Below are 12504 nucleotides of genomic sequence, written 5' to 3'. Positions count from 1 at the left end.
GCTCTCTATTCTGTTCCATTGATCTATGTGTCTGTTTTTGTGCCAGTACCATGCTGTCTTGATGATGACAGCTTTGTAATAGAGCTTGAAGTCCGGAATTGTGATGCCACCAACGTTGGCTTTCTTTTTCAATATCCCTTTGGCTATTCGAGGTCTTTTCTGGTTCCATATAAATTTTAGAATTATTTGTTCCATTTCTTTGAAAAAGATGGATGGTACTTTGATAGGAATTGCATTAAATGTGTAGATTGCTTTAGGTAGCATAGACATTTTCACAATATTTATTCTTCCAATCCAGGAGCATGGAACATTTTTCCATTTCTTTGTGTCTTCCTCAATTTCTTTCATGAGTACTTTATAGTTTTCTGAGTATAGATTCTGTGTCTCTTTGGTTAGGTTTATTCCTAGGTATCTTATGGTTTTGGATGCAATTGTAAATGGGATTGACTCCTTAATATCTCTTTCTTCTGTCTTGCTGTTGGTGTAGAGAAATGCAACTGATTTCTGTGCATTGATTTTATATCCTGACACTTTACTGAATTCCTGTATAAGTTCTAGCAGTTTTGGAGTGGAGTCTTTTGGGTTTTCCACATATAGTATCATATCATCTGCGAAGAGTGATAATTTGACTTCTTCTTTGCCGATTTGGATGCCTTTAATTTCCTTTTGTTGTCTGATTGCTGAGGCTAGGACCTCTAGTACGATGTTGAATAGCAGTGGTGATAATGGACATCCCTGCCGTGTTCCTGACCTTAGCGGAAAAGCTTTCAGTTTTTCTCCATTGAGAATGATATTTGCGGTGGGTTTTTCATAGATGGCTTTGATGATATTGAGGTATGTGCCCTCTATCCCTACACTTTGAAGAGTTTTGATCAGGAAGGGATGTTGTACTTTGTCAAATGCTTTTTCAGCATCTATTGAGAGTATCATATGGTTCTTGTTCTTACTTTTATTGATGTGTTGTATCACATTGACTGATTTGCGGATGTTGAACCAACCTTGCAGCCCTGGAATAAATCCCACTTGGTCGTGGTGAATAATCTTTTTAATGTACTGTTGAATCCGATTGGCTAGTATTTTGTTGAGTATTTTCGCATCTGTGTTCATCAAGGATATCGGTCTATAGCTCTACAGAGAGCTTTTTTAAAATCAGTTTTTCTAAAAGTTCTGTGGCACCACCTTATAAAAATGACAACTAAGTTTCAATTCAATCAACTTTTACTCTATCACTGGGTAAGTTTAATTTTTTTCTCCTTCATACATGTGCACATTTAGGGTTCATTAAGTCTTTCTTGGCTTTGCCTGTCATATCTACCAACCTAATGTTTAAAGATAGTATACTAATATAACATGTTTTAGTTTCTAAACTAAAATTCTTTACAGAATCTCATGAGAGTTACAAAACTTGTGAGGCCTGCATTTGTTCATTTGTTACTTTTTTCTACCTTTTTTTTCCCTGCCCCCTCCTTACTTTTACAAAGCTCTTGGTTTTCTTTTACCTCCCATAATCCAAATGTTGTGGAAAATTCTGTTCCCTTTGCAAAACCACTTAGCAAGTGTATGCCATATAAGTAAAGTCTCTTCTTTATTGTGTTTGTGAAAAGACCATTGAGTATCTTTAAGTAGACACAGTCTCTAATAAATCATTGTCAAAATTATGGACGTGCAAGTAGATCCACTGGTAGGCCATTGAATCACAGTATTTTGTAAAATATTCCAGTTTTAAAATATATTGCTTACCAATCTCTCAAGAAGCCTAATTCTTTTTTTTTTTTAAGATTTTATGTATTTATTTGAGGGAGAATGAGTGAGAGAGAGCATGAGAGAGGAGAAGGTCAGAGGGAGAAGTAGACTCCCCAAGGAGCTGGGAGCCCGATACTGGACTTGATCCTGCAAGTCGGGATCATGACCTGAGCCGAAAGCAGGCACTGAGCCACCCAGGCACCCATCAAGAAGCCTAATTCTTAATAGTGTGTTGACATTTAGTTATTTTTAACCGAATATATGTGTTAAGCATCTGGCAGTGTTTTTAAGTAACCTGTATATAAAATAAAAAAGCAAACAAACTCTATGTCAAAGATTCAAAAATAATGTGATGGGGCACCTGGGTGGCTCAGTTGGTTAAGTGTCTGCGTTTGGTTCAGGTTATGATCTCAGGGTCCTGGGATCGACTCCTGCATGAGGCTTCTTGCTTAGCAGGAGGTCTGCTTCTCCCTCTTCCTCTGCTTCTCCCCCTGCTTGTGCTCTCTCTCTATCTCAAATAAATTTTAAAAATCTTTAAAAAATGTGGTTGTCTTTTTGCTAAAAGAAAATGAGTCGGGATATTATACTAACTACATGATTTTAACTTTAAGAAGTTTATTTATTAGGCGTGGTAATCCTTTACATTATACCCTAATATCTGTAGTTTGGGAGATGTACCATATTCAGTCACCTTGCCTCCTCTTGTTTCTTTTCTAAATTTGTCAATTAAATTGTATTCTTTATAATGGAAATATGAAAAGGCAAGATTTGGGAAGGCTAGGAAGGGTTGTTAATGATTTCTCCTGCTTCATTTATTTAAAGGAAAGAAAAGGAAGTTATCAGAAAGTATTTGGCTCACTCAATTCCCTGAAGAGTTTTTAATAGTAGAATCTGAGTGAATTCAAGCCTTAAGTAGTCTCAGAATTCCTCCTTTCTTCGGCATTTCATTTTTGCTAGCACGATGGTAGCTATTGCCACTGAGTGCCTCTTGAAGCAGCATCTCAGGAAATGCAGCCTTTGATTTACAGATTCATCATATTAAAAAACAGGTTTCCTATTAAAAAAAAGTCTTTCCTCCCTGTTTCATAATGGTGCTGTTTATATGTTTTCTTTCCACAAAAAAATTAATGAAAAATAACCACATTGACTTCGAATTTTCTGGAAGCAATTATTCATCTTCCCTTCAAGCCTATTCTAAATTTGTTTCCTACCCACTTTCTACAGGGCGCTGTGATTGCCTCTTGTATACACATGGTAATGTTTACACGTATTATGGTAACCACATTTTCTCAACTAAAAATTGGTACAAGTGCCTTGACACATTTTTCTAGATTAATGATTTTTATTTTAAAAAATCTTATAAATTTTTTTCAAATCACGTATAATAGTTTATTTATACTTTATTTATACTGATAATGAAGTCACACAAAAAGAAATAGCATTGGTAGGGAAAAGAGTATTTTCTATGAGGAACATTCTAGAAATTTAGAATTACAAGTTCATCCATAACCTGTCTTCTTCATCTGCTAGGAATGGACCTCACATTAAAATTTTTACCTAGAGCAATGAGTGAAGATTTCGGATACATTAAACCTCTGATAGACTTGATGAGCATGTAGAGAATCACTCTCTTCTGGTTTTAATAGGTCATGGTAAAAACAAAGCTTTGATTATGCTTCAGTGTTTATGAATATGACCAAGACTGTCACACTTTGCATAGGCCTGTAAGATACTTACACTTGTCAGTCTTCCATTTCTTTGAAAACAGAAATCCTACAGATTACTTAACAGAATTTGCAATGTTTCAAGGATGCTATCAGAAGTAGTACTCAACCCTACACCCAGCTCATCAGATGAGTCCATGTCACATGATCTCTTTTCTTTTCTGCACCTCTGCTTCTGTTCCCTCATAAGCTCCCAGTAAAATAAGAAGGCTAATTCTAGCTCCCTTATAGAGCTACATCACTATAAAAGAGACTTAGCATTCATATTACTCTGTGCAAAGTGCTCATGAAAATTCAGAAACTTGGTGTGCTTTGGAAGACAGTTACATAATGCCAAAGTATTTTCTCTAATTGATTTGCAATGTGGATCGATTCATGGGATTTCCAGGGGCAAGTTGCAGTTTAATAGGAATGGCAAAATATGTACCAAAGAACTGTCTACAATGCATAGATGTGTATGTACATTATGTTTTACGTATGTAAGTATGTTTTACACACACATGTAGAATCTTACAAATACTAGATTCTTTTGCTTATCAGTAGCATAACATGAGTTCTGCCCCTTCTTAACTTTTTTATTTATTTTTTTCTTTTTCTAGAACACTGTTATTTGCATTTAATTGGACACAAAAGATGAAGAAGGAAAAGCAGTATATTCGCTGAGGATTCTATGTGCTTGCTGCTGCAGACCTGTGTATTGAGGAATTCTTCTGCTCCTTCTTGCTTAGGAGTTGATCAGCCCTGTGGTCAGGCTCCTTTGGAATTTGCCTATCTTTCACCTTGTCGTTGCCAGAGGAAATCCTGGTTGGAATGTCACAGGGCATCTCTGCCTGATTACTATGGAAGGTGATAAACTGGCAGTCACTTATTAAAGTTACATCTCACTCACCCCCAGAAAACCATTCTTTAACGTGAATAGAAACCAAGCTCTTGTGAACACTTCTATTGAACATGACTCATGGAGAAGAGCTTGGCTCTGATGTGCACCAGGATTCTATTGTTTTAACTTACCTAGAAGGATTACTAATGCATCAGGCAGCAGAGGGATCAGGTACTGCCGTTGACAAAAAGTCTGCTGGGCATAATGAAGAGGATCAGAACTTTAACATTTCTGGTAATGCATTTCCCACCTGTCAAAGTAATGGTCCAGTTCTCAATGCACAGTCCTATCAGGGATCTGGCATGCTGCATCTCAAAAAAGCCAGACTCTTACAGTCTTCGGAGGACTGGAATGCTGCGAAGCGGAAGAGGCTGTCTGATTCCATCGTAAATTTAAACGTGAAGAAGGAAGCTTTGCTAGCTGGCATGGTTGACAATGTGCCTAAAGGCAAACAAGATAGCACATTACTGGCCTCTTTGCTTCAGTCATTCAGCTCTAGGCTGCAGACCGTTGCTCTGTCGCAACAAATTAGGCAGAGCCTCAAGGAGCAAGGATACGCACTGGGTCATGATTCTTTAAAAGTGGAGAAAGATTTAAGGTGCTACGGTGTTGCATCAAGTCACTTAAAAACTTTGTTGAAGAAAAGTAAAGCTAAAGATCAAAAGCCTGATACCAATCTTCCCGATGTAACTAAAAACCTCATCAGAGACAGGTTTGTGGAGTCGCCACATCATGTTGGACAAAGCGGGACAAAGGTCATGAGTGAACCCTTGTCGTGTGCTGCCCGATTACAGGCTGTCGCAAGCATGGTGGAGAAAAGGGCTAGTCCGGCCACTTCACCCAAACCTAGTGTTGCTTGTAGCCAGTTAGCGTTACTCCTCTCAAGTGAAGCCCATTTGCAGCAGTATTCTCGGGAACATGCTTTAAAAACACAAAATGCAAATCAAGCGGCAAGTGAAAGACTTGCTGCCATGGCCAGATTACAAGAAAACGGCCAGAAGGATGTTGGCAGTTTCCAGCTCTCGAAAGGAATGTCGAGCCATCTCAATGGTCAGGCAAGAACATCATCGAGCAAACTAATGGCGAGCAAAAACACGGCCTTCCAAAATCCAATGGGTGTCGTTCCTTCTTCCCCCAAAAATGCAGGCTATAAGAACTCACTGGAAAGAAACAATATCAAACAAGCTGCTAGTAACAGTTTGCTACTACATCTTCTTAAAAGCCAGACCATACCAAAGCCAATGAACGGACATCACCATAGTGAGAGAGGAAGCATTTTCGAGGATAGTAGTACGCCCACAACTATTGATGAGTACTCTGATAACAACCCTAGTTTTACAGATGACAGCAGTGGCGACGAAAGCTCTTATTCCAACTGTGTGCCCATAGACTTGTCGTGCAAACATCGAATTGAGAAACCGGAACCTGACCAGCCTGTTTCTCTCGATAATTTAACTCAGTCCTTGCTAAATACCTGGGATCCCAAAGTCCCCGCCACCGTAGATATCAAAGAAGATCAAGATACCTCAAGGAATTCTAAGCTAAATTCACACCAGAAAGTAACACTTCTTCAGTTGCTCCTTGGCCATAAGAATGAAGAAAACGTAGAAAGAAACAGCAGTCCTCAGGAAGTACCCAGCGATGTGCCCAAGTTCAGTACTCAGAATTACACGAGGACTTCGGTCATCGAAAGCCCCAGTGCCAACAGGACTACCCCCGTGAGCACTCCTCCGTTACTCGGCTCCACGAAACCAGAGTCTCCTATCAATCTCTCCCAACACTCTCTGGTCATCAAATGGAATTCCCCCCCATACGCCTGCGGCTCTCAGTCTGAAAAGCCCACCAACACCGCATCCAGCCACTTGATGGACCTGACGAAGAGCAAAGAGTTGCACGGAGAGAAGCCCGTCCAGAATGAAGGCGCGCAAAACTCCGCAACTTTCAGTGCCAGTAAACTGTTACAGAACTTAGCTCAGTGCGGAATGCAGTCCACCTCAGGAGACGAGCAGAGACCCAGCAGGCAGCTGCTAAGTGTAAACACAGATAGACCCGTGGGCATGGTTGACAGATTAAACAGTCCTCTGCTGGCAAATAAAACAAACACAGTGGAGGAAAACAAGGCGTTGAGCAGCCAAGCAACAGGTCCCGAATCAGGACTTTCTGGTTCTGAAATAGAAAATCTGCTTGAAAGGCGCACTGTCCTCCAGCTGCTCCTGGGAAACCCCAACAAAGGGAAGAGCGAAAAGAAAGAGAAGATTTCTGTGAGAGACGAAAGTACTCAGGAACACGCGGATAGAGCTTTAAGTGAACAAATACTGATGGTCAAAATCAAATCTGAGCCTTGCGATGACTTACATACTCACAACTCAAATGTGCACTTGACCCATGACGCCAAGGGGGCCCCATTCTTGGGTGTGGCGCCCCCGGTGCAGAGAAGCGCAGCTGCCTTACCTGTGTCCGAGGACTTTAAATCGGAGCCCGTTTCACCTCAGGATTTTTCTTTCTCAAAGAACGGTCTGTTGAGTCGACTGCTAAGACAAAATCAAGAGAGTTACCTGGCGGAAGATCTGGACAACAGTCACAGAAACAGTGAACTGACAATTCTAGAATCAAAGAACCTTTGTATGGTCCCTAAGAAAAGGAAGCTCTATACTGAGCCTTTGGAAAACCCATTTAAGAAGATGAAAAATAACATCGTCGACGCGGCAAACAGTCACAGTGCTGCGGAAGGACTGTATGGGTCCTTGCTTAACCAGCAAGAGCTGAAACTGAGCAAAAATGATCTTGAACTTAAGTACCCTGCCAGTCATGGTGCGGCGCCCGAAAGTGAACATAGGAGTTGGGCCAGGGAGAGCAAAAGCTTCAATGTCCTGAAGCAGCTGCTTCTCTCAGAAAACTGTGTAAGAGATTTGTCCCAGCACAGGAGTAACTCTGTCGTTGAGAGTAAAAAGAAAGGACACAAAAATAACGTGACCAATAGCAAACCTGAATTCAGCATTTCTTCTCTGAACGGACTGATGTACGGTTCCCCTCAGCCCGGCGGCTGCATGGATAGCAGGACATTTCCGTACCCAGGAGTAGTGAAATCTCCCATGAGTCCCCCTTTCCCTGAGCACTTGGGATGTGCAGGGTCTAGACCGGAATCTGGGCTTTTGAACGGGTGTTCCGTGACCGGTGAGAAGGGACCCATTAAGTGGGTTATCACAGATGCGGATAAGAATGAGTATGAGAAGGACTGTCCCAGGCTGACCAAAACTAACCCGATACTGTATTACATGCTTCAGAAGGGAGGCAGTGCTGTTACCAGTCGAGAAACGCAGGACAAGGACATTTGGAGGGAGCCTGCACCTGCCGAAAGCATCTCACAGGTTACAGTCAAAGAAGAGTTACTTCCCGCCACAGAAACTAAAGCTTCTTTCTTTAATCTAAGAAGCCCATATAATAGCCATATGGGGAGTAACGCCTCTCGTCCACACAGCGCCAATGGAGAAGTTTACGGACTATTGGGAAACGTGCTAACAATAAAAAAAGAATCAGAATAAAACGTACCTGCCATCCAGCTTCGGATCTTTTTAAAACTGCTTAGTATGAACTTGCGATCTGTATAAATAAGAGCATGATTTGAGAAAAGCATGGTATAATTGAAACTTTTTTCATTTTGAAAAGTATTGGTTACTGGTGATGTTTAAATATGCATACTGCTTTTTGCTTTACGTTAGATGTCATGAGGAAACTACTGAACTAGCAATTGGTTGTTTACCACTCTGTATGCATCGGACAACAACTGTGAGTAGCCTATGAATGAAATTCTTTTATATTCAGATAACAGGCATAAATGAAAATGTAAATCTCCATCCATAGTGGATTAACGCATTTTGCTGCCTTTATTAGGGTACTTTATTTTGCTTTTCAGAAGTCAGCCTGCATAACACATTTGTTTTTAAATCCAAATTGCTAAATAACTCTTGAAATGTTAATTATTGAGTTTAAAAAAAAAAAAAAACCTAATTCACTTCTCATTATCTGATTCAGAACCAAATTAGAAAAGAAAATGCTTACATTTTTCACTTTTGCTAAAACAACATATTTATTTTTAACTCTTGGAAGGGGTTTTGTGGTTCCCAATGTGTCTGCCCTACCCCAGTCCTTTTCAATATCTATTTCTTTAAACCTTGTACTACTTAGTAAAAATTGGTTACAATTGATGGGAGTTTGATAGATCCTTCAAAAAAGGCAGATTTCCATTTTTGTATTTTAGCTACTTTACTAAATTAATAGTCCTCCTTTTACAGAATTAGGAAAGTTAACAATTTACCTTCAGGTGGTTTCCTGAACAGGTGAACATTTAAGAAGTTGTTTTTAACAGAAGCAAAATGGTTTTTCTTTGGACAGTTTTCACCATCTCTTGTAAAAGTTACTTCTCACCATTTCTGTGGTACCTGTGAGTCTTACGACCAGGGTTTCTTAAAAGCTGGACTCAGACCACCTGCATTAGAATCATTTGGAGCCCTTGTTTTAAAATGCAGATTCCCAGGCAGCATCTCAGATCTACAGATCAAGAAGCTCTGCTCAGTGGACCGGGGAATCTCCCACCTGCATCTTAACACACTCCCTAGATGTTTCTTCTGCATGCTGAAGTTTGAGAACCATTGCTTATGACTTTTCTCAGAACACAGGATTGTAAAAAAAAAAAAAAAGAAAAAAAAACAACTATTTGATGCCTATATTTTCCCCAGTACAGTTAGTTATACATCAACTCAAAATTTGCAATATTGTAGTTCATATATAACCGTTCTGTCTTTGGAAAATCGGGTTCGAAATACTTTTTATGACAAAAAAAAAAAATTGGGTGGAGGGGACAACTTTCATATCTGGCTCAGCATCTCAGGAAAATCTATGATTATTTATGTGTTCTAATGAGTAACATCTACTTAATTAGCCTTAGGGATGGTATAACAGGGCCACTTACCAAACTCAGGTGATTCCAGGATGGTTTGGAAACTTCTCCTGAAACATCCTTAGTTTCTATTGAAATCATTGTCCTAAGATCACTGCTGACAAAGATGAAAACATTTCAAACCCAAGGAAGGCACTAAACTCAGCTTGACTAAACAGAGAAGTTCAAAGGGCACATAGACATGACAGAGTTGTACACGATCACTCCATTGGACCTATTATTTTAAAATTGCAATTAGAAGTAAACATTAATATTATCTTGGAAGAACTTATTATTGAGCCACATGGGGTTTTGACCTCGCAACAAGTCCATATGTTTAAGTTCAGCTTTCATTGTCCACAATTCAGTCACCCGATAATATTTTTGTTTTTAAAAGTGAACCAGGTTTGCAACTGACCTATCAACAAATTGTTATATAATCAACTATTAATTAGAAGGAAATCTATTTGAAGTTGTTCTACTTGAAGTTGTTTCTAAGATTTTTATATTAAAAATGGGCGTTATTTCCTAATATGAATTAAAACCCTAAATGATTATTTTTTCTCAAAATGATTTGTAAATAGTTACTGGATTATATTATAAAACAATAGTCCGGAGTGAGTATTATGCTACATCATGGAGAGATGAAGGCATACACTTATTCTGAAGTGAAAATCCCACTGGCCAGTGAATATATTCTACTCCATCCCATATTGACTTTGTGACAATCTTATTGTCTACATCCTATAAATAAGCTTTTAAGCAAGTCATTTTTCTCCCTGCTACATTATGAAAGGTCTGGAGCCTTAGAGATATGCTAGAAAAATTGTTGGTATTCCCCTTTGGTCGGGGGAAAATGGGCTTTCACAAGGGAGGGAAATTGAGGTCAGGGGAATGAACATCAGGGGCCAGCATTGCTGTATTTTTGTTTGTTCCTTTGGTTGGTTGGTTGGTTTTGTTGTTGTCGTCGTTCACAGTTAAAGGAATGAGGATATATAATACGTAGCTAAACATGACCAGAAAAACGATGTTCTGATTTACTAGAGAATGTCCCCAATTTGAATTTAGGGTGATCTTAAAGAAGAACAGTGAGAAAGGGCACACATCCATAAATTCACTTTGTTTATGCATATGTAGATACAAGGATGCACATATACACATTTTCAAGGACTATTTTAGATACTAGATAATTTCTTCCCAATGAAGTCATTTGTGAAAGGGTACTACAGCTCTCATTGACAACAGTAAGGTAGCATTGCCTGTTTATTCTCTGGTACATGTTACAGAAGAGTAAACTGGTGAGAGTATATATTTTATATATATATATATATATATATATAATATGTATATATATATATATTGACTTGTTACACGAAGATGTTAAAATCAGTTTTTAAAGGTGATGTAAATAGTGATTTCCTTAATGAAAAATACATATTTTGTATTGTTCTAATGCAACAGAAAAGCCTTTTAATCTCTTTGGTTTCTGTATATTCCATGTATAAGTGTAAATATAATCAGACAGGTTTAAAAATTGTGCATGTATGTATACAGTTGCAAGTCTGGACAAATGTATAGAATAAACCTTTTATTTAAGTTGTGATTACCTGCTGCATGAAAAATGCATGGGGGACCCTGTGCATCTGTGCATTTGGCAAAACGTCTTAACAAGTCAGATCAGATGTTCATCCCAACATGACAGTATTCCATTTTTGGATATGACTTCTGTGGTTTAAGCTTTGTGGAAGAATGTGCTTTGAATCCAAGGGTCTTAAAACTTTTTAAAATCAAGTCAACCACTTTTCAACATGACAAGTTCACACAACTACTTTCATGAATTTTTTAATCCCATTGGAAATGTACTGTTCTACCAGGAGTATCCCAGTATGCTGGAATACAGGCACATTACCACTCATGAGATGAATTCTGGAGTTTACACAACCAATTTTGATGCGATCTGCTTCGTAATATAATTTGTCATTTTTATTAGAAATTTAATTTCTTCATGTGATGTCATGGAACTGTACATACTGCAGTGTGAGTTTTTTTGTTTTGTTTTTTAATCTTTTAGTGTTTACTTCCTGCAGTGAATTTGAATAAATGAGAAAAAAAATGCATTGTCTTTGGTTTCAAATGACTGTTATTTTGTGGGCTTTCTCTGGTTTTTAGGTTTTCCATAAATATAAAACTCCCTGGTCACGAAAGTAGCAAGTCTTAAAGGATACTTTACCCTTCTCCGAAAGAAAATGAAGAAGGCGGCGGCCAGTGAGTTAATGTATCTAGAGGCAGGGCAATTGAAGTGTAGCTCAAAGAGGCAGGCAGCCTACCTTGCCTTGATTCCATTGTTTGGTGTGTAACTCAATGATGACTGTAGATTTTCAAAGTGTGGAAGAATTTGTAAAGTGTTCAGAAATAAAGATTTGATAAACATTTGTTTTAAAATAAGATTTTATTGGGTTTTATCCAATTTTCAATGAGTGTTATGTTCATTTTAAATTTAAAAAAAAAAAAAAGGTCAGGGCGCCTGGGTGGCTCAGCCTGTTAAGTGTCCGACTCTTGATTTCAGCTCAGGTCATGATCCTCAGGGTCATGGGATCGAGTCCCCTGTGGGTCTCTCTGCTTAGCCAGGACTCTGCTCCAGATTCTATCTTTCAACCTATGCCCCTCGCCCCTCCCCCTGCCTGCTTGGTGTCTCTCTCTCTATCTTTCTTTCTCTCAAACCACATAAATATTTAAATAAATAAATAAATGTCTTCAGTCATCTTCCAAAACAATGTATATACACGTGTGCCCAGGCATCCATATGTAAATATATACCATATGTATATAGGTAATGACTAGTTGACAATGATAAGCAAAATATGTAATAAGTAAGGTAGACAAATTTATTTAGGAAAAAAACAATTCCTGTGAACCGATGGCTTGGGAACTTTTATTTTTGCATAAGGATTATTAATGATAATTTAGGAGGAAGACATTTTCCCAAAATGAATGTCTATTTTCTGGCACTAAAATAAGTCTGTTACAACAGCAAAAATGTTGCAGCTACTCTCCTAACAGGTCTATAAGCCTTTTCTGAAAAACTACCAAGTAGCAGAAATACATTCAGCTATTCTACATCATCAAAGCACTGAAGTTATACTTTGCTATAATGTATAGCAATGAATAGCTGTATAGATATAGATGTATAGATATAGATACAGATATATAGATACCATCAT

General features: G+C 38.5%; 1 protein-coding gene across 3 annotated transcripts in view; it reads left to right on the top strand.

Annotated features, from left to right (window-relative positions):
- NRIP1 (nuclear receptor interacting protein 1) overlaps positions 1 to 11400 on the top strand; it is a 102960-nt gene extending 91560 nt beyond the window's left edge. For all 3 annotated transcript variants that reach the window (XM_059164486.1, XM_059164487.1, XM_059164485.1), the window contains one exon: positions 4067 to 11400. In XM_059164486.1, the coding sequence (XP_059020469.1) occupies positions 4419 to 7889 (3471 nt within the window). In that variant the 5' untranslated portion in view covers positions 4067 to 4418 and the 3' untranslated portion in view covers positions 7890 to 11400. The remainder of the gene's footprint in view (positions 1 to 4066) is intronic.
- Positions 11401 to 12504: the final 1104 nt, after the last annotated feature.

This window comes from Mustela lutreola, chromosome 2, assembly GCF_030435805.1.
Source record: "Mustela lutreola isolate mMusLut2 chromosome 2, mMusLut2.pri, whole genome shotgun sequence".
NCBI classification, from domain to species: Eukaryota; Metazoa; Chordata; class Mammalia; order Carnivora; family Mustelidae; genus Mustela; species Mustela lutreola.
The sequence above is the reverse complement of the archived record's forward strand: the minus strand, read 5'-3'. Positions and strand labels throughout refer to the sequence as shown.